Source organism: Oryctolagus cuniculus, chromosome 9 (assembly GCF_051225735.1).
Source record: "Oryctolagus cuniculus isolate XC-2025 breed Fujian yellow rabbit chromosome 9, ASM5122573v1, whole genome shotgun sequence".
Classification (NCBI taxonomy): domain Eukaryota; kingdom Metazoa; phylum Chordata; class Mammalia; order Lagomorpha; family Leporidae; genus Oryctolagus; species Oryctolagus cuniculus.
The window spans coordinates 125,777,846-125,799,931 of NC_142875.1; the positions used below are offsets into that span (position 1 = coordinate 125,777,846).

General features: G+C 42.3%; 1 protein-coding gene across 32 annotated transcripts in view; it reads left to right on the top strand.

Annotated features, from left to right (window-relative positions):
- The window catches only part of CCDC91 (coiled-coil domain containing 91), a 348,878-nt gene that overhangs the window by 211,900 nt on the left and 114,892 nt on the right, over positions 1–22,086 (top strand). For 24 of the 32 annotated variants that reach the window (XM_051850358.3, XM_070049592.2, XM_089304775.1 and 21 more), the window contains one exon: positions 2,477–2,584. The exons of the other annotated variants lie outside the window; for them this stretch is intronic. In XM_051850358.3, the coding sequence (XP_051706318.1) occupies positions 2,477–2,584 (108 nt within the window). The remainder of the gene's footprint in view (positions 1–2,476; positions 2,585–22,086) is intronic. 32 annotated transcript variants of the gene reach the window in all.

A 22,086-nucleotide genomic window follows, 5' to 3' on the forward strand; every position in this document is an offset into this window, starting at 1 on the left:
TTTTTTTTTTTTTTTTTAAGATTTATTTATTTATTTGCAAGACAATTAGAGAGGTCTTCATCTGCTGGTTTACTTCCCAGATGGCCACAATGGCTGGAGCTGCACCGATCCAAAGTGAGGAGTCAGGAGCTTCTTCTTGGTCTACCACATGGGTGCAGAGGCCCAAGGACTTGGGCCATCTCCCACTGCTTTCCCAGGCTATAGCAGAGAGCTGGATTGGAAGTAGAACAGCCAGGACTCAAACTGGCGGCCATACGGGATGCTGCACTACAGGCAGCGCTTTACCTGCTACACCACAGCACTGGCACCAGTTCACCTTACTCTTTATTCCATCTCCTGTACTGGTTATGCTTGTTTCTTTGAGCTTCCCCGTGTAAGTGGTGAGCCCTGGGGCAGGGTCTGGGAACCTGTTCTTTATTGGATACACCCGTAGTGTGTGCTTACTGAGAGAATGTCTTCTACATCAGACTGAGCTGCCTGAGAATGGACTTTGTTTCCCCCACCTACATAGCCTTGCCTTTGTGTTCCTGGTTTAGATGTTTGGATACAAATAGCCAAATGGGGCTCAGATGAGATGTTTTCTCTGTATAAGAAGCCGGTTAGTTTCACAGAGCTTTTCCTTAGCTGCTAACCACAGCTTTGGCCTTTCACATTTGGAGGAGGTGAATATGTGGTGTACAAATCAACAGCTAGAAGGAAACATACAACCTGTCTCCCTCATTAATAAAGAATATTATTTCATCTGATTAATGTACCAGTCCTCTACAGGATATAGTCTACTGAAATGACAACTGAGTATTTAAATTGTGGGATGCTTGGATGTATTTAAATTGTGGCAAATGCAGTTGAAAGCAGTTCTTTGCATTAAACCAAACAGTTCTGTCATCCCTGTTCCAAAAAATGAATGGCATTTTTCTCTTGACAGAAGATCCTGTGGTTGTTCCAAGGGAGCTGTCTATAACTATATCATTCTTTAAAGTTTGTGAATTCTATCAAATAGTAACTCATATTTCTTCCCTAAGGGAAAACAGAGATTTATATCATCACTTCACAGTTTAAAAGGATCATATATTGGTGCTCTATATAAGTCAATCATTATGGATTCTTTAGAAAATATATGTTGTTCAAATCTAGGCCTAAAATAGATGTGGTACCCAGTTCCTTATATTTTGATCACAACCCAGTTAGGGTTTTTTTTTCCTTTACTAGTGTCCTGGTATTTCTGTAACTTCAGAGTGATGAATAGTGAATTGGAAGAGTATGATTATCATCAGAGTCTTAACATGTGCAAAATAGAGTTTTTGAAAATATTTTTATCTTAGTTTAAAAAAAAAATGCCTGCCAATTTATTTAGCGTCTTTAATGCGTGTTGTTTCCAACCAAGTCAATGTATTTTCAAAACAGAGGTTAAGAGATTTGGCTTCTTTTTCTTTCTTGGTGAGTGTTCCAATGGTCTGTTTTCTATAAGATGTGTCTGTTTCAGCTTACCATTTTGATTATGAGTAGTTAATTACCCAGATAGAGCTTTAAAAATAGAATATTGGTGGAGGAATTCCTGTGTATATGGTTTAGTACATATTTTAGAAGGATTTAGTATTTATAAATGGCATGTAAGTTTTTATTGGTACCACGTTAGTATAACATAAATAAAGCTTTTTTTTTTTTAAGAAAAAAAAAAGGGAAAGAAAAGGCTGATAATATTCTAAGCATCTGCAGCCAGGAAGTCCGTGTGTGGAATATCTTCAAGTGTCGTCTTGGCTCTTGTTGCCCCAGTGGTAACATCTTGATATTTAACTTCCTTAGCTCCCAGCGTTGATTCTACCCACGCAGGTTTGTCCAGTCTCTCAGGCCTTCTTACTTGCTAGGAATACGGCCTAGCGATTCTGACTGCCACACTTTGACTTGTACCTTTGCACAGGAGGGGCGTGACCTTCCCGGGAGGGGCAGCTCTGGTGCCTTTGAAGTTACGCAGAGTCTCCATCTGCTTTTACTTGACTTGTGGTCTTGAAGATCATACTTGGCCCCTGGGATCCTGCAGTGTGCCGAGAGGATGTGGAGTTTTGTCAGCCAGTGAAATATGTCTGGCTTTTTTCTCTTTTTTCTTTCTCTTTTTTTTCTTTTTCAGCAGCTTTCATATTCCCTTCGTCCTGTGTGGTCCCCACTGAGCTGAACTTAGATTTAAGAGAGCGACTCACTCCCTTTATCATCTTCTATGACTGGGCCCTTTTTTTCAAGGGGAAGGTGTGTGGAACGAGCATCGGAGCCAGAAACGCTGAAATATTGGCAGTCGGCAAGGCGGCCGCTGGGAGTGTCCAGCAGCTCTGTAGATGAAGGTGCTTCGCTGTGCACAGCAGGGTGTTCTGTCACGCACGAGAGTGCTGCCTTTCACAGGCACACCACTGGCAAAACAGCCTGCTGCCAACAGCAGTCCCCACGCACTGGCTGTGGTCCAAGTGACTTCTTTGCTTGTTTTTAGGCGCTGCTGCAGTCTTCAGTTAAGCAACAAGTGGAAGCTATTGAAAAACAGTACATTTCCGCCATTGAGAAGCAAGCACACAGGTGTGAGGAGTTGCTGAATGCCCAGGTAACACAAGAACACATCTATTATGCATTTATGCTGTTCCTCTGGCTCCCCTCCCCTGAGAGCTTTATAACTGTTGATTCAGTTTCGTGCCATTTACTTTCCTTGGTGTATTTTGGAGGAAAAAAATGTGCTTATGTAAACCCAAAGTTTGAGAATTTTATGATAGACTCAAAATAGAACGAAGGGCTGAAAATACTTGAAAGTTGGTCTCGCTCAACTTAATCATTATTCTTATGTTAATTTCCGGCTTATAGTAACATCCATCCATGAAATAACAGAAGCACAGAGGTAAGTATGACTGCATTGCAGCATGAGAGTGAGTTCCCATGACAAAAGATTTCTGAATATCACGTCAGTTTTTAAAGTCTTCATGTTTGAGTTACTTTCACTCCATGTAGATACTGGTTTCTTGTTGAATTTTCTGTTGACTTTTTTTTTTCTTTTCTTGATTGAATGTCTGAAAAGGCTTACATATTCACCTTTTTTTTTTTTTTTTCAAAGATTTATTTGTTTACTTGAAAGGGGGAGTTAGAGGGAAAGAGATGTCTCCCATCTGTTGGTTCACTCCCCAGATGGCCTCATAGGCCAGGGCTGGGCCAAGCCAAAGCCAGACACCAGGAGCTTCTTGCAGGTCTCCTACATGAGTACAGAGGCTAAAACACTTGGGCCATCTTCTGCTGCTTTCCCAGGCGCATGAGCAGGGAGCTGGATCAGAAGTGGGACAGCGGGCCCTGGACCAGCTCCAGTACAGGATGCCAGTGGCGCAGGCAGTGGCTCCACTTGGTACGACACAACGTCGGTCCCCAGCCTTTTTACATGGAGCAATCATGTGAAGGGAATTTATGGCCTTGTCAACTCTATATAAATAACATATGCAAGAAGTTCCTTATAACACTTTAAAATAATATAAAACTTGGAAGGTAAAAATTAAAACATTATTTAAATGAACTCTTATTGGATGGCAAGAAATTCACTAAATTAGGGAACAGCGGCCAGCGCTGTGGCGCAGTGGGTTAAAGCACTGGTTCAAGTCCCGGCTGCTCCACTTCCGATCCAGCTCTCTGCTCTGGCCTGGGAAAGCAGTAGAAGATGGCCCGAGTCCTTGTACTGCTGTATCTACGTGTGAAACCCGGAAGAAGCTCCTGGCTCCTGGCCTTGGATCAGCTCAGCTCTGGCTGTTGTAGTCATTTTGGGGCGTGAACCAGTGGAATGGAAAACCTTTCTATCTCTAGCTCTACCTCTCTCTATAACTCTTTGAAATAAACAAAATAATTAAAAAAAAGAATTAGGGAACAAAATTAAGAAAGAATTTAAGTGGAGATTTATAAATACACTACCTTGCCATCAAGATTGGGATTAGTATGGTTAAATTTTTAAATGTCCTTTTAATAAATACCTTTGATGTCTTTTTTCTTTTTTAAAGATTTTATTTATTTTGGAGGTAGAGTTAGAAATCGAGAGAGGGAGAGACAGAGAGAGAAAGGTCTTCCATTCGCTGCTTCATTCCCCAGATGGCTACAACAGCCAGAGCTGAGTCGATCAGGAGCCAGGAGCTTCTTTGGGGTCTCCCACGTGGAGTGCAGGGGCCCAAGCACTTGGGCTGTCCTTTACTGCTTTCCCACGCCATACCAGAGAGCTGGATTGGAAGAGGAGCAGCTGGGACATGAACTGGTGCCCATATGGGATTCCAGTGTTGCAGGCAGAGACTTCTCCCACTATGCTATAGCTCTGGCCCCAGTAAATGTCTTGGAAGAGGAAATACATAGAGAATTTTATGAATTTGATGTAATAAACTATTTAGGATACTTAAATGCTAGGCTGTCACACATATGAACTATGTAACTTTATGAATGAATGGCAAAAATCACAGAGAAGAATTAAAGGTCACAGAACAGTGAATCCGCATAAGGCCGTGTTGGCCTGGGTGGGCTGGGTTCTTCTTCAAGCCCTCTGGCTCCAGCCACTGAAGTTTCTTTCTATTTTATTCATGCCACATACAAGAGGGTCTCCAAAACAATTATGAAAATGTGTATTAAGAAAAACTGTGCATGGGTTCAAAAAATTTTTTTGCACCTGAATAGACTTAATTGATTTTCTGTGAAATTTTTAAAGACTTTTAAAGACTTTTTTGTACATCAAAGGTTGATCTGGGACTCGAGCTCTTGTTCTCACCCTGGGATATATACTCAGAGTGTCAGTGCTGTGCGGAATGTTTCCTGTTATTTCTACAGCACGTCGGAGATGTCTCTTAGGTTTCATTTCAGAGATGAAATCCTTTGGCTTAGAAATGACTCTCTGAGTGCTGTTCTGTATCGACATGGTCAGCTCAAATAATGGGGGCGCCTGGTGAGCTCCTGCCAGAACCTGAAAGGGCAGAACCAGGGAATGGTTGGAGAGCAGCACGAACGTGCATGCTCTGCTCTTTGAGCACCACATATTTGACGTCTCCATCTCACGGAGAAGTTTACACCTGCCATCTCCACGGGGAGAATCTGGAAGTGTATGCAGCCATGGAGTCACACTCAAGAGTCCGGGATCGTCCCTGATGTGGACTCATGCGCTGCCGTCTCTGTGCTGTCAGGCCACTTCTGTCCTGGAGAAGTAGAAACTAAAGTCAGAGTCGTGCGCCCCTGCTGTGTCTGGTGTGCAGTGGTGAGGCAGAGGGGAACACACCAGGTGGAAGGCTGAACCACTGACGGAGGAAATGGAAGTCTTTCCTGGGGTGGGGGTTGCTCTTTGATTTTCCCTGCTTATCTTTTGGGTTTCAGGACTGGATCCCTACTCCATTGTTCCATAAGGTTTTATGTTTCTAGGCTATTTGTTGCTTACAGGTAATAGGAACAGGAGATGAGACCATTTCTCAGCCTGCTTCCTGTCTGTAGAAAATCGAGGGCTCCAGGTCCTTGTAGGTGGCACGTGCTGTGAGCTCAGTGGAGTGGTTCTGCTGGCTTCCTAGCTACCTGTTGGTCACAGGCACACTCACAGTTGTTTTGGAGACCTCCTTCCTCATTTGACATTTTCCTGTGTTTTTCTAATAGTTGCTTATCTGCATCTGTCTTCTCATTTGTGGATGACTTAATTCCATCAAACCTGGGAGAGGGAGGGGGCGGGAAGCCATGTGGCCTCTGTTCCTCTGGCTATCTAGTCCACATGAAGTGTCCCAGGCAGCTACAGCTTTGTGGGGTCTTTGCTTGGAGACACTAGAATCCTTGGGGTTTCTAACAGAGTGTGTGACTCACACCGCGTGGTTTAGTAGTGCTCGTAAGGCAGAGCGTGGTTGATCTTTGTTGCTGGAAGCCTTCTCCCTTGTATCTTACCCAAGTTGAGGTTGAGAAATGGTTGTCCACACAAGGAGCTACTTTCTTAAACTTTACTCTTGCTTCTGATTTGATGCTTGTAAGTTGTCTTTTTCCTGGGCTTTCAATTGCTGATCTTGTCTTTTTTGTGTATAATGCCTGTCAAAATCAGCCAAAAACAGAGATATTAAAATAGATTCAACCAAGTTGCAGGGTAAATGTTGAATTTACAAAATAACTTGGGTATATGTGTACCAGCAGCAATGGATAATTGGACTAGAAGTTAAGAAATCAATACCATTTATAATAGCATGTAAAAAAAATCCCTGGGAATAAATTTAACAAAGATGATTATAAATTAAAAAAAAACTTGTTTACTGACAACTGTAAAGTATTGGTAAAGGAAATTAAAAGTTATTTAAATAAATGGAATAATATTCCCTGTTGACTTTAAAATATCTGATGACAAGCACTCAGAATCAGGGAAACATTTGTAAGATCACAGCAGTACTGTAGCTTTTGATGCAATGCTGTTTAGAAAGCAAAGCTTAGAGGCTGGTGCTGTTGACAGTGGGTTAGGCCCTTGCCTGAGGTGCTGGCCTCCCATGTGGGTACTGATTCAAGTCAAGACTGCTCCATTTCCAATCCAGCTCCCTGCTAATGTGTCTGGGAAAGCAGCGGAGGATGGCCCAAGTGCTTGGGGCCCTGCACTCACGTGGCAGACAGGCAGAAATCTTCTGGGCCCTGGCTTTGGCCTGGCCCAGCCATGGCTATTGTAGGCATTTGGGGGTGTACCAGTGGATGGAAGATCTCTCTCTCTCTGTCTTTCTCTCTCTTCCTCCTTCCCTCCCTCTGTCCTTCTTTCTGTCTCTCCTTCTCTATCTCTGTGACTCTGCCTTTCAAATAAATAAATAAATTTGTATAAGACATCTCTCTTTAAAATTAAGTAGTAAAGGAAAAATAGAGTACATAGACTCGTATGTTCAGGAGTCAAACCTTGTGAGTTTACCCCCAGTTTTGTTTTTAACCATGTTAATTGGGCTAAGTCTCTTAACCTTTCTGTGCCTCCTTTTTCTCATCTATACACTGGATACACAAGCTATTCTTCCCTTACTGAGTTTTTGGGAGCCTTAAGTAACATCAGATTTGCATCTTACTGGCTGCCTTACTGTCTTTTTTCATATTCTTGACCAACTGGAATCAGAGCCAGGACTCAGGTGTTGTAATCTCTGTAGAACAAAGACTGATTCTTGTAAGTTTATATTGTGTCTTGTGATTGATTGCAGTACTGGTTATCGAGAGCATTTGGAGAAAGGACCAGTGCATGGACAATCTTTCTGTTTGTCTCTGTCTCCCTGTCTCTTGTATCTATGTCTTTCAAATAAAATGAAAACTAATCAATACAAATTAAAAGAAAATATACTAAACCTTAAAAATGCAGAATAAACAAGTTAGACTCGTAAATGATTGTTGCATATGGCATAAAAGAAGTGTAATCTTTTAAAATTGTTACTACTGTAAAGAGAACAGATTTCGTGTATTTCATACATATAATTCAAAGAACATAAGCATTTTTCCTTCCCTCTCCTCTCTTCCTTTTGTTTTTGCTTTAATTGTTTAAAATACATAATTTCACTCCACTTTGTAATCTCAGACTTGGTGTACCACTAATCCTAACTTTCAGCAAGTAAAAATCAGGAAGACTACAGTTCCACTGAGTGCAAACAAGGGCTAAAAACAATCAAATCACAAGATGACTGTGTTATTCCTATTTTTTTATATTCTGTATTAACTACCACATATCAGAGAAAACATATTTGTCTTTTTGGAACTGGCTTATTTAACTAAGTGTAATGGTTTACACTTGTATCCATTTTGTGAAGAAGACTGGATTTCACTCTATTATGGCTGAGTAGTATTCCATAGTGTACACACCACATTTTCTTTATTCATTCGGCAGCCAGTAGTCTTCTGTGTTAATCCTGTGTCTTAGCTGTTGTGAATTGAGCTGCAGTAAACATGGGGTTACAAGCAGCTCTTTCATGTGCTGACTCCATTTCATGTGGGTAAATTTCCAGGAGTGGGATGTCTGGGTCATAGGGAATATCTTTCCAGATTTATGAGAAATTTCCATACTTGTACTAGTTTACATTCCCATGAACAGTATATTAAGATGCCTTTTTCATACATCCTCACCAGCATTTATTATTTTTTGACTGTTGAATGATAGCCATTCTTAGTGAAACCTCATTGTAGTTTTGATTTGCATTTCTCTGATGGCAAGTGATTTTGAGCATTTTTTTATGTGTCTCCTAACCATTTGTACTGCATTATTTCAAAAATGCCTGTTCAAGTCCTTTATCCATTTCTTAACTAGATGTTTTGTTTTGTTGTTGTTGAGTTTCTGGAGCTCTTTGCAGATTCTGGATATTGATTCTTTATCGTTGAATCTTTTACAAATATTTTCTCCCATTCTACTGATTGCCTCTTCATTCTGTTGAATGCAGAAGCTTCTTAGCTTGATGTATTTGCATTTTTCTGTATTTTACTTTATTGCATGTGCTTTGGTGGTCTTTTCCAATAAGTCTTTGCCTGTGCCACTGTCTTGCAGAGTTTCCTAAGTGTTCTCTTTTAGTATTTTGATGGTATCTGGACGTAGATTTAGATTGTTGATTCATTGCGAGTTTATTTTTCTATAGGTGTAAGGTGGGATTTCATTTCATACTTCTTTATGTGTAGATCCAATTTCCCCACCACCATTTGTTGAAGAGACTGGCCTTGCTCCAGGGGTTGATTTTAGCTTGTTTGTCAGATTATTTGGTTTTAGCTGCATGGAGTTCTTTCTATGTTTTCTATTCTGTTCCATTGGTTTACATGCCCTTTGTTTGTGCCAGTATATGGCTGTTTTGATCATAACAGCCCCGTAGGATGTCTTGAAGTCGGCCAGTGCCGTGGCTCACTTGGCTAATCCTCTGTCTATGGTGCCAGCACCCTGGGTTCTAGCCCTGGTTGGGGCACCGGGTTCTGTCCCGCTCTCTTCTCTTCCAGTCCAGCTCTCTGCTGTGGCTCAGGAAGGCAGTGGAGGATGGCCCAAGTGCTTGGGCACTGCACCCGCATGGGAGACCAGGAGGAAGCACCTGGCTCCTGGCTTCGGATCAGTGCAGCGCGCCGGCCGTGGCAGCCATTTGGGGAGTGAACTAATGGAAGGAAGGCCTTTCTCTCTGTCTCTCTCTCTCTCACTAACTCTGCCTGTCCAAAAAAAAAAAAAAAAGAATGTCTTGAAGTCTGATATTGAGATGCCTCTAGTTTTGTTTTTCTTGTTTAAGATTTATTTAGCTAATTGGTGTCTCCTGTGTTTCCATATGAATTTTAGTATAGCTTTTTCTAGATCTGTGAAGAATGTACTTGATATTTTGATAGGAATTACATTGAATCTAAAAATTGCTTGGGTAGTATGGACATTTTGGTATTTATTTTTTCAATCTATGAACATTGAAGATTTTTCTAGTTTTTGTATGTCATCTCTTTTTTTAATGTTTTATAATTAACATTGTAGAGATCTCAGGTTGTTACTTAAATTTATTTTATTACTGTGAATGGTAGTGATCTAACAAGTGCCTTCTGAGCCACAGCATTGTTTGTGTATACCAAAGCTATTGATTTTTGTGTTTTGGTTTATATCCTGCAACTTTACCGAACTCTGTTATGAGTTCTACAGTCTCTCAGTGTGGAATGTTTTGTTTCCCCTTTATGTAGGATCATATCATCTACAAACAGGGAATATTTAACTTCCTCCATTCTATTTGTATCCCTTTGATTTATTTGTCTTGCCTAACGGCTCTGGCTATAGCTTACAGAACTACATTGAATAGCAGAGGTGAAAGTGGGCATTATTGTTTGGTTCTGGATCTTAGTGTAAATGCTTCCAACTTTTCCCCTTCAGTATGATGTTGGCTGTGTGTTTGTCTTATGTTGCCTTGATTGTGTTGAGGAATGTTCCTTCTATACCCAATTTGCTTAAGATGCTTTTTAATCATGAAAGGATGTATTTTATCAAATGCATTTTATATCAGTAAAGGAATGTAAATTATTTAATGCATGTAGTAAAATGCATTTATATTATTGACATAATTCTATGGTTTTTATTCAGTTTTTTAATATGATATTTCATATTAATTAATTTACATATATTGAACCATCCCTGCATACCTGGGGTAAATCTCACTTGGTCTGGTTAAATGATCTTTCTAATGTGTTGTTGGATGCGATTAGGTAGTATTTCGTTTTCAGAATTTTATTTATTTATTTGAGAGGCAGGGTTCCAGACAGAGAGGTAGAGACAGAGAGAAACGTCTTCAATCTGCTAATTCACTCCCCAAATGGACACAATGGCTAGAGCTGGGCTGGTCTGAAGCCAGGAGCCAGGAGCTTCTTTCGGGTCTCCCAAATGGGTGTTGGGGCCCCAGTATTTGAGCCATCTTTCTTCTTCTTTTCTAAGCCCATTAACAGGGAATTCCACAATGTAATGAACCTGGAAGTTAGGAACTTAATAAACACTTGAAAATATGCAAATACACGGAAAATGAACAACATGCTCCTAAATGAACAAAAAATCAAAAGAGAAATAAAAAAAAGTTCTAGAAATGAATGAAGATAATAATATCACATATCAAAACTTATGGGATGGGGCCAGTGCTGTAGTACAGTGGGTTAAAGCCCTGGCCTGAAGCACCGGCATCCCTTATGGGTGCCAGTTCTAGTCCCAGCTGCTCCTCTTCCAATCCAGCTCTCTGCTGTGGCCTGGGAAAGCAGTAGAAGATGGCCAAGTCCTTGGGCCCCTGCACCCACGTGGGAGACCCAGAAAAAGCTCTTGGCTTCAAATTGCCACAGCTCCTGCCATTGTGTCCATCTGGGGAGTGAACCAGCAGATGGAAGACCTCTCTCTGTAACTCTGTCTTTCAAATAAATATAATCAATCTTAAAAAAAACAGGGGATTCAGCAAAAGCACTGTTGACAGGGAGGTTGATAGCAATCAGTGCGTATATCAAGAGGTTGGAAAGGCATCAAATAAATGGTCTAACAATGCATCTCAAGAAACTAGAAAAACAAGAACAAACCAAACTGAAAATTTCTAGGAGGAAAGAAATAATTCAAATTAGAGTAGAAAAAGCAAAAATGAAACCACAAAGCACAATATATACAATCAGTGAAATCAGGAGCTGCTTTTTTTAAAAAAATGAAGTTGATATACATTAACCAAACTGACCAAAAAAAGGTGTGTGTGTGTGTGTATATATATATAATATGTGTGTGTGTGTATATATATTATGTGTATATATATGTACACATACATATATACATATACACACATTATATATATATCTCATATATATATGATGACAAAGGCCCAAGTTGATGAAATTGGAGAAGAAAAAGGAGCTATTGGGGTGGATACCACAGAAATGAAAAGAATCATCAGGAAGTGTAACCAGCAAGAGCAGTTTCAGTGGAATGACAGAGGAACAGTGTAAATTACTGAATGAGAAGTCATCGAGAAATGAAAAATAGAAGCACAAGGCATGTCTTTGAGAAGCTCAGGCGAGAAGAATGTCGTGAGAGCACTGTGGGCCAGGGACTTTGAGGAAACGTGTACGTTTTATGTGCGTTTTGGCCGACAGGTGGTGCTCATTCAGATACTTAAGGAGTAGAGACAGTCTAGAAAGATTGATTAGTTTCAAAAAACTGAAAGATTGGAGTCCCAAGGAGGAAATAATGGGTAGAGATTAATCTTTAGTCACTAAGTAAACATTTTGGAGTATATATGTATGTCTGGAAGATGGTGTGTATATATATGGATCTAAATGTAATTTTAAGTATTATTTATGAGTTTGGTAGTTGTCATCAAGTTTAGGTCAGTGCATTTCTATCAGTACATGTAAAATCTAAATTTCTATGAAGGATATATGAAGGATATGTATAATATGCTGTTAATATAATCTAGTAAGTATTATTGATAGAGATGAAATGCTGCCCAAACATAATAAACTGTATTATTCTATTGCCCTTAAGCTTTTTAATTGAAAAAAAAAAAGAATGGAACTTTTTCTTACAGTGCTTTGCAATAAGTAGCCAATGGCAGTAATATCCTTTTTTTTTTTTTAATATTTGAAAGGTGGAGTTACAGACAGAGAAAGGGAGAGACAGAGAGAAAGGTCTTCGATCTGCTGGTTCATACCCCAAATGGCTGCAATGGCCGGCGCTCAGCCAGTCCAAAGCCAGGAGCCAAGAGCTTCTTCCAGGTCTCCTACACAGGTGCAGAGGTTCAAGGACTTGAGCCATCTTCTCTTATTTTCTCAGAAACATTGGCAAGGATCTGGATTGGTAGAGAAGCAGCTGGGACTTAAACCAGTGTCCGTATGGGATGCTGGTACTACAGGCAGAGGTTTAGCTTACTAAGCCAAAGCACCAGCCTCAATAGCATACATTTTTTTTTTTTTTTTGACAGACAGAGTGGATAGTGAGAGAGAGAGACAGAGAGAAAGGTCTTCCTTTGCCGTTGGTTCACCCTTCAATGGCCGCTGCGGCCGGCGCACCGCGCTGATCCGAAGGCAGGAGCCAGGTGCTTCTCCTGGTCTCCCATGGGGTGCAGGGCCCAAGCACTTGGGCCACCCTCCACCGCACTCCCGGGCCACAGCAGAGAGCAGGGCTGGAAGAGGGGCAACCGGGACAGAATCCGGCGCCCCGACCGGGACTAGAACCCAGTGTGCCAGTGCCACAGGTGGAGGATTAACCTATTGAGCCGCGGCGCCAGCCAATAACATACATTTTTTAACTTAATATTTTACATATTTTTGAGATAACATTTTAGATTTACCTTATAGTGAATGCTTAATGTTGCTACTAAATAATGAATTCAACAAATTAAAATTTAAAAGGTCATTGTCCAGTAGGAAAATATGCAAGGGTTATAAACAATAAAGAACAGAGACGATGTTCAGTTTCACTCATATAAATTTTTTTTTAAAGATTTTGTTTATTTGAAAGGTAGAGTTACAGAGAGAGGGAGAGGCAGAAAGGTAGGTCTTCCATCTGCTGGTTTATTCCCCAAATGGCCATAATGGCTGGAGCTGAGCCATTCTGAAGCCAGGAGCTTCTCCTGGGTCTCCCATACCAGTACGGGGTCCCAAGCACTTGGGCCATCCTCTACTGCTTTCCCAGGCCATAGCAGAGAGCGGGATCAGAAGACCAGCAGCCGGGACAGCAACCAGTGCCCATATGGGATGCCAGCACTGCAGGCAGAGACTTAGCCTACTTTACCACAGCGCCAGCCCCACTCATTTAAAATCATTAAATCTGCAGTGTGTAATTCCTATCAATTTGACCACGATTTAAAACAAAGTGTGACAAAACTGCGTTCACAGCAAAACTGATACAGGCATTTCTTTTTCACTTTTTTTTTTTTTTTTGATATTTTAAATAAATTTTAGCTCCCACATACAAGGGAGAACATGCTGTATTTGTGTTTTTGTATTTGGGTTATCTCAGTCCACATGATGTCCTCTGTTTCTGCATGTTTAACTTCTGATATCTTTCATTAAGAGTTTCAAGTATTTTTTTGAATGAAGTACTACAATATAAACTCCGTGACAACTAGATGTTTTTAAAATTCTGTTTTCTGTTGTATCCCCAAACCTAATAATGTTTGGGTTATGGTGTCCAAAAATTAAACACATGTATTATTGAGAGGAACAATTTATACCTTTCGATTGCTCTATAGTATTCTGTTGCACAGATATACAGTGTTTTTTATTCATTCAGTTATTACTAAATATTTAAGTGTCAAAGTTTGAGGCTGCTGTGAATGTTTTTATAAAAGCTGTGTGGGGACATATTTTAAAAATTTTGCATATGAGTGTTTTAATATGGAATTGCTGGATCATATGGTAAGTAGGTTGAGAAGTGGCATAAGTTGATCAATGGCTGTCAAACTGTATTCCCGAGTTGGCAGTATTTTACATTCTCACTGCTAGCCTGTGAGAATCTCCCTCTACTTGCTATTGCTTGGGTATTGGTATATTACTCAATTTAGCCATGGTGGATGGTTTTTCTTCTCTCTTTCCATTTATCTGAATGGCTTTGGTGCTTCCTGGCCATTTTTGTATTTTCTTCTGTGAAGTGTATGTATATTCAAATCATTTGCTCATTTTATTATGTTGTTTGTGTTCATAATGTCTTCTTAGTTGGAAAAGTTTTTATAAATCCCAGATGTAAGTCCTTTGCCAGATACATGCACTATGGATATTTTATCATAGTTTTTATCTTCCTTTTCACTTTCCTGATATCTTTAGACAAATAAAATCTAATTTAGATGATTCAAATTTATTATTCTTTTTCTTTTACAGGCCATGCTTTTAATGCTGTGTTTAACAAATCTTTGCCTAACCATAAGCTGCAATTTTTTTTAAAAGAATTATTTGTTTGAAAGGTAGAGATCTAAAAAGGGCAACAGGGGAGGAGGGGTTCTAGAGGACAGAGACAGAGAGACAGACAGACAGAATGAATCATCTTCCATCCACTGTTCACTGCCTAGATGGCTGCAGTGACCGGGGATGGGCCAGGCTAAATCCAGGAACCTGGATCTCCGTCCTGGTCTCCCAGATGAGTGGCAGGGACTTAAGTATGTGGGCCATCATCTGCTGCTCTCTGATACACATTATCATGGATGCAGCTGGATCAGGAGTGGAACAGCCAGGACTCGGACCCATATGGGTCCCTTCCCTTCCCTTTCTCCCATGTGAATAGCAGGGATCCAGGCACTTGGACCATCTTCCTGAGTGCATTAACAGGAATCTGAATTGTAAGTGGAGCAGTAATTAAAACCAGCATTCTGATTCGGGATGCTGGAGTCTCAGGTGGTAGCTTAACTTGCTGCACCACTATCCTGGCCTCTACTTGTTTTAGTCAGAGTTTTGTTGTTGTTGTTGTTTTCTATCATTCCTTATAATGAATGTTTTAGATTGATTTTTAGCCTTTGTTCTTTTGTAATATATACATTCAGTACTCTGAATATTCCTCCAAGCGCTGCTTTGTCTGCATCCCACAAATTTGAGTTGTGTTTCATTTAGTTCAAAATAGTATAAGATTTCTCTTAAGATTGTTTTCCTTGACGTATATATTTGCTGTGACTCTGTAGTTTAATCTCTAAGTATTATTGGATTTCCCAGCTATCTCCCTGTTATTAATTTCTGGTATTAATTTCTGGTATACTTCTATGTTCTGAGAGCAGACACTGGATGACTGCATCTGTGAATTGCCACAGGGAGAGAACCTGTCATTCATTTCATTTCCTGAATGAGAAAAAACTTATGTCTTAATCACTGAAATGTTGGGGTCATTTGTGGATAGCCGTGAGCATTCCTTAAGTAGTTGAGGACTCACTCGTCTTTGTCTAAATCTTTTATACTATCAACCAGGTCCATACTTGACAAAGCTATGTATTTTCATTTATTTTAAAGCAGATACACACACACAGAAAGAGAGAGGCCCTCCTACACTGATTTTCTGCCTGGTGTCTTATTTCCCCAAATAATAGGGCTGGGCCAGGCCAAAGCCAGAGCTCGACTCCATATGGGTCTCACACTTGGGTCTCACATATGGGTGTCAGGGACCCATCTGTGCGAGCTATCACCTGCCGCCTCACAGTGTTCAGTGAGCCAGAATCTGGAGGCAGAGGGTGGAAGCATTTCCTTCTGTAGGGGATGCAGGCATCTTTACCACAGTGCCAAACACCTGTCCCAAATACATATTTTTTTAAACCTCGAATTTATCACATAAGTATATGCATCTTGGAATCTGTCAAAGTTTTAAAAGTTGAGATATATAGTAATTGGTGAAAATAAGAAGTAATTCTGAAAGGCTGGCTCACAAAAATGTTAAAAAGTTCTCGTGTTGTTTAGGGGAAGGAGGAAACGCTTGTGTATTGATGCCTAGTAAGATCCACATATTAGTGTGAATGTGTCCTTAATTGTTGAAAAAATAAGAAGACTTCCAACCTTTAAAGGAATGATTTCATTTCATTGTTTGACTTTTGAAGCTGAACACGTCCTATCTAGGTTTAATTATGACTAAGAACAGGTGCTGCAGTGCCAGTCTTGCGTGTCACACAGCTGTTTGCGGTATAGTGCAGGGGTTGGATCACACTTGGCTTTTCGGTTGAGGATCAGTCATTGCAGTACAATGTGTGTGTTGACCTCATGCCATGAGCCCTGGGAAGCAGCAGATGATGGGGCAGGTAGTCCCTTCCAGTTACTTGATAGATTGCAATGTGTCCTGTGCTCCTGGTTTTTGGCTGGCTCTTAGAAGCATTTGGGGAATGAACCAGCAGATGGAAGATCTGTCTGTCTGCCTTTCAAATAAATACAGCTGAATGCAGAATTTTAAAAAGCAGGAGAAACAGGGGCATGAAATAAAAGAAACAACAAATGCATAATAAAACCATCAGAATTCTGAAAAATATAATCTTTCTAAAGGGAAAAATTGGGTGAAGTCAACAGTGTCTGCAGCATTAAATGCTAAGAAAATATTGTCATTTATTGGTAAAATTGTCACAGGAGACGGCTGGTCTGAGGTTCTTGTCTTCACACAAGGAAAGAATTTCTGATGTGAAACAGAGCGATCAGTGAGGTTGCCAAGTTTAATGAAGAGAATTCTATTGACAGACGAGACAGGCGTCTCAAGAAAGAGTTGAGAGCCCAATCTGCATTCAGACTTGGGTTTTCATAGGTATCGTTGTGGGCATACAGTCCCTACACAGACACACACCACACACACACACACACACACACACACACACGTAGGATATTGCTGGGTGCAGGCTTTTCCAGACATGGAATTCAAGACATTCCTCTCAGGACTTGATAGGCACAGTGGTACTGGACCTAATAGCCCCCTGGGGCAGGGTGAGAGAGATCCCCTAAGCTGCCCCCAGGAGAGGGGTGGGCCCAACTAATAATGAACAGTGAATAATTGGCGAGTGGCAAGGCTTTTGATGTGCACATGCTATTCTGCTTCCTGGGCCTGCTTCCACATTTCTTCACTCATTCAGCCACAGGAAAATGCCCATTTTTGTTCTACAGCCCATCACACACATAGGCTAACGTTTACCTTTTCACCTAACAGCCAGTTCTGAAGAGCAGTAAACCGTGATCTTACGGGAGTTGAAGGTCTGTCTTCTGTAGTATCTTCAGGCTAGTATATGGCCGTGGAACTGGTGATGGACATTCTTCTCTCACTGTCTGCCCTGTGGTGTTTGGAGGTGGTTGAGAAAAGGGTGTGGTCCAGTGAGATAGCCTGGAGACCCTGCCTCATGACCTTCTGGAGATGGATGATTTACATTCTGTCACACGGAACCGACGAGGACTTGGAAGACACGGGGGCCACCCAGAAGCAGTAACAGGATGGAAGCTATAGGGCCAAGGAGAGGCAACAGCCAGGATCTCCATGACCCGGTGTTGGGCCAGAAATTCCAATCCTGTTGGCCCTGGAGTTGTCTGGCCTTACCTGAGAAATGCTGAACATGGTTTTGTACCTGTGCAGTTCGATGGACACCAAAAAACTTGGGCAGAGCTTGCCACAGATGCTCCCGTGGGCTGCGGTTAGCATGTTTAAGACATGCCTGTTGATGTGGACTGTGATTGGCAATCGAGGGTGAAGCTGTGCTTTTGTTCTCCTTTCCAAGGGAGAGGGCCCTGATCTGCTTGCTGTTGCGAGCCTGCTGTAGGGTCTTCACTGTTTCCCCATACTTAGGGATCCATATCCTGTCCATTTACGATATGTCGCAGCTGTCTTAAGGTTGCAGGAGTAGGAGTTTCCTGCATGTCCTGTATCGTCTCTCAGGCCTGTTCATATGCCTGTGTTCACAGAACATCCTCTGGTCTTTCTGGTTTTTCTTTTAGTTGGTGTTAGTCTGTATTCTCTGTTTGGTCTTACACAAGTCTCTTTCCAAGTTTGGTGTCCAGGCTTCCGTATGTATGTATGTTTCTGATTTTTATGTTCATCCCCTGCTTCCAGTGTTTTCCCTGTGATTCCTGATACCATCTTAAAGTATCTGACGCATGTCCTTATTGGAATGTGTTCTTCCCAACCGTGAGGTGTTTTGTGTACAGGAATGTTTATTTCACAAAACCATTTTATATGTAGAACTCACTCTGTCTCCTACCTTTTCCCATTAACTTGTAATCTTCTGAGATCCACTTAGGTATTTGTTAAGCCTTTTATCCCTTTGACATTCATCCAGTTTTCTTGCCAATATTTATTTCTTTATGAATGTAAATATTAATCCCTAAAAGGTTTCAGATAAAATGAATTTCTTAATGTGTGAGATGTGCATACTAACTTTTTCTAAATATCTAATTGTGATGTAATCTAATTTACCCATTTTTACCCTGTGGTTTGTACTGTCTTAAGAATTTCTTTCCTACCGTACAGCCAAAGATTTAGTTTTACATTTTTTTTCTATAAACTATAAATTTACCTTTCATATTGTGGCATTTCGTCCCCATAGCTAAATTTGAGGAGTTTGTATATGATGTGAGCTGAGATCCAACGTCCCTTCACAGTTACTCCATCAGACCCTAGTACTTGAGGAGCCTGGATAGCCCCTGTGTGTGACATTCCCCATTGCGACATAAAATCTTGCAGAGACTTCGTCTGGCAGGCGTCACGAGGAAGTTTTTCTCTCTCCCCATCTCAGCCTGCAGTGCCAACCAGTGCGAGTAGTCTCTGAAGGGAGCTCACCACCTGCTGGCTGGCCGTGCTCTTCCTGGTTGTCTGTTCCTGGCCCTGACAACTGCCTTCCAGGACTTTGCATCTGAGGCCTTTGGCTGAGCTGTTCTCCGGGTGCCTGCGTTGCTTCCTCACTGCAGGAAGGAAACACCGTAGAGCCCTTTTCCTTCTCTGACTGGGATCTCAGCACTTTGCACTCCTCTCGCCGCAGCTGTGAGACGACTCCTGTATCTGTGCTGACCCGCCTGACCCTGCACATAGGTGCTCTTCCATGGGGAGCAGTCGTGCTTTGTCAGGTTCCTCACTCTGCAGCAGTATGTGATCCAGTACTTCCGTGTTACTTTGATCTTGGCCACTGCTGCCTGCTGGGCTGGGCTGGCACCTCCGTGACTCAGCTGAGCTCCCCTGGGCCTCTCAGAGAGTGGTCCTTGGAGCAGTAGCTTCCATAATGCACCCGCGTCTCCTGGGAGCTGGCTAGAAATGTACGTTCTGTACAACTACTGCTGACCTACTGAGCCCAAAACTCTGAACTTGGGGGCCAGTCTGTTGTAACAAAATCTCCCTGTGAATCTGGTGCTACAGTTTGAGGACCACCAAGCTGATAAACAGTGTGCCCTTCACATGGACTAATGCGGTGTTTTCTCTAGCATGCAGTAAGTTGCTGTACATATGTGTGTCTGTCTCTGAGCTGTCTCCTGCTCCATTAGTGTGTTTGTTCTTGCATAAATACCATTTTATTACAGTGTGGTGTATCTTAATATGTGGTATGGCAAATCACTACTCTTTCTTCTTGGTGGTTTCTTCTTTCAGCACCAAATAACTCACTCCATTCTTGTTTTGAGTACATGGTTTCTGCCATGGCGTATGCTGTGATTCTGAGCCTTTTCTCCTTTATGGAAGACGTTTTGTACCAGTGAGAACTCTGCAAGATACTCTCTTTTTCTGTATTTTGAAGATGACACAGCACTGGATGTAAATTAGTTGGTTTTTAGCCTGCTCAGTGTCCCTGAACCTCCTGGGTGTATGGCTTCTTGTTTTGCTTTAAAATTAAGAAAGAAAGCTACTGGTGCTTCCACTACTTCTTAGGCTTCCCTTGTCTTCTCCTTGGGCAGTTCAGTTACACGTGTGTTACATCCTGGATGTTCTGGTGCTTTAAAAAAAAAAAAAGCCTAATTCTTATTTTTTTTCCACTGCCCATGGGAAGCTGTTTACTCCCCTGCCTGCATGCTATGTGCTTTCCTTGATCGTCTCACCACTGCCGATGAGCCCTGTGAAGGCCTCTGTGTTGTTTGGATTTCTAGCATTTTGTGTTCATTCTGCTTTCTGTCTGCCTTTGCTCCGTCTGTCCTCTCATATTGCCTGTTTTCCCGTCAGATTCCTCGGCATATCCAGCATGGTTGTTTTAGATGTCCATCTGAGACTTACTAAAAAAAATGCATCCTATCTGAGACTGGGTCTCATGCCCGCTTCGCCTCTACAGACTTCTAGTCTTTTAGCCGTGGGATTCCTTCTGTGATGTATGGCGGGACCCGAGGTAGACAGACTGTACGTTAACCTGTCTGGGGGTGAGTGTGGCTGTGTTCTGTTGCTGTGCCTTGCCAGGGCTGTCAGTGCTGTGAGTGTGCTTGGTGATTGTGTCTCCTCTGTCTTCGGCTTCCTGAGGACCCCTCTGTCCTCTGTCCACTGTTAGCACCCTGCAGCCCTGTCGGCCGGCAGGCGGGGCGCTGGGGAGAGGCGCCGTCCTGTCCTCCTGGGATTCAGCCTCAGTGAGCCCCTTCAGTTCGCTAGCTTTTCTCCCTCCTTGGTGCAAGGCCAGGAGTCTAGAGGGACCTGGAGTCTTGGTACTGCCAGTGTTCAGATGAGGTGAAGTTCTGGTAAAGACTTTTTACCTGCGGCAACGGCCTTTGTGGTGGAGAATTCTCTGGGCTTACCTCATCCAAGGTTGCCTTTCTCTTCCCTAAGCCATGGGGGCAGAGTTCACGGTTCTTCCCAGTGACCAAGCCGCTGAGAAGCTCCTACCCCAGCACGCCCATCCCTGTGCGGCCGCCAGGGCTCCCCAGAACGCTCACCTCCGTCCTCCTGCAGGGCCCCTCCAGGGGCCTCTGTGGCGACAGAGCAATTCCCTGGCTTTGTCTTTGTCTGGGTTTCGAGGTGGCACCCTGCCAGGGGCGGTCCTCTGGATCTACAGAGCATCAGTGATACTCGGGTTATTCTGTTTCTCTCGTTGTCAGCATCACAGCAGTGACGACATCCAAGCTGTTTGCACAGCAGGACTTGAAACCAGGTGTGTGATAAGTGTTCCTCATCATCTACTGTGGCAGTTTTGCAAAACTTGAAAAAAAAAAAAACCTTTAAATTTTTTACAAATAAGTCTACTAAAGGCATGCAGTGAGTCCAGTTAAAATGGGGATGGGAGAGTCAGTTTGAAACCTGTTGGTCGCTAGCATAAACTGGCCAGGTACAGGCTCACCCCTTTGAACACAGGTGTCTTTGTGAAACAGTCTGTCTTTGATGTTAGCAAATCGTGGAGGTAATATTTTATCTTCACTACATGTTGTACTCAGTATTTACTGCGTGCCCTCATCTGCTTCCTGGAAATGTATTTATAGGGGGGGTAGCAGGAATGCAAGATGTTGTCATGTATGTATTTTATGTGACTGCCTTTCTGCTCTGGAGAATGCGTGTTCTTGTGCATATTGAAGAGAAAGAGGCATTGTTTTGTTGGCTACATTCTTTGTCTACATAGACTGTGTCACTTTTTTTTGACAGGCAGAGTGGACAGTGAGAGAGACAGAGAGAAAGGTCTTCCTTTGCCGTTGGTTCACCCTCCAATGGCCGCCACGGCCGGCGCACTGCGGCCGGCGCACCACGCTGATCTGAAGCCAGGAGCCAGGTGCTTCCTCCTGGTCTCCCATGGGGTGCAGGACCCAAGCACTTGGGTCATCCTCCACTGCACTCCCTGGCCACAGCAGAGAGCTGGCCTGGAAGAGGGGCAACCGGGACAGAATCCGGCACCCCGACCGGGACTAGAATCCGGTGTGCCAGCGCCGCAAGGTGGAGGATTAGCCTAGTGAGCCGCGGCGCTGGCCCTGTGTCACTTTTGAAGGAAATGTGTGATCACTTTCTGTCTAAAAGATGTGAAAGACGCAGTCATCTTCCCAAGGATATTGTTACCACTTCCGCATTTACAGTCATTGAGAAGTTGCTTGGAGGGAGAAGCTGGACCTTTCTTAAGTTTCCTAGCAGTGTCAGAATGGTGAAACGCGGAGTTAGATTTTGAGGAGTAGGGCAGGGATTCTGATATGCAAGTCTTTTTATTGACCTTCCACTTTCTGTCATGTTCTATATGCTTCTGACCTGTTTTCCCGCTGAACCAGTAATTTAGTCCATTACTGGTCTGTGTAAATCTTAGCCACAGCTAT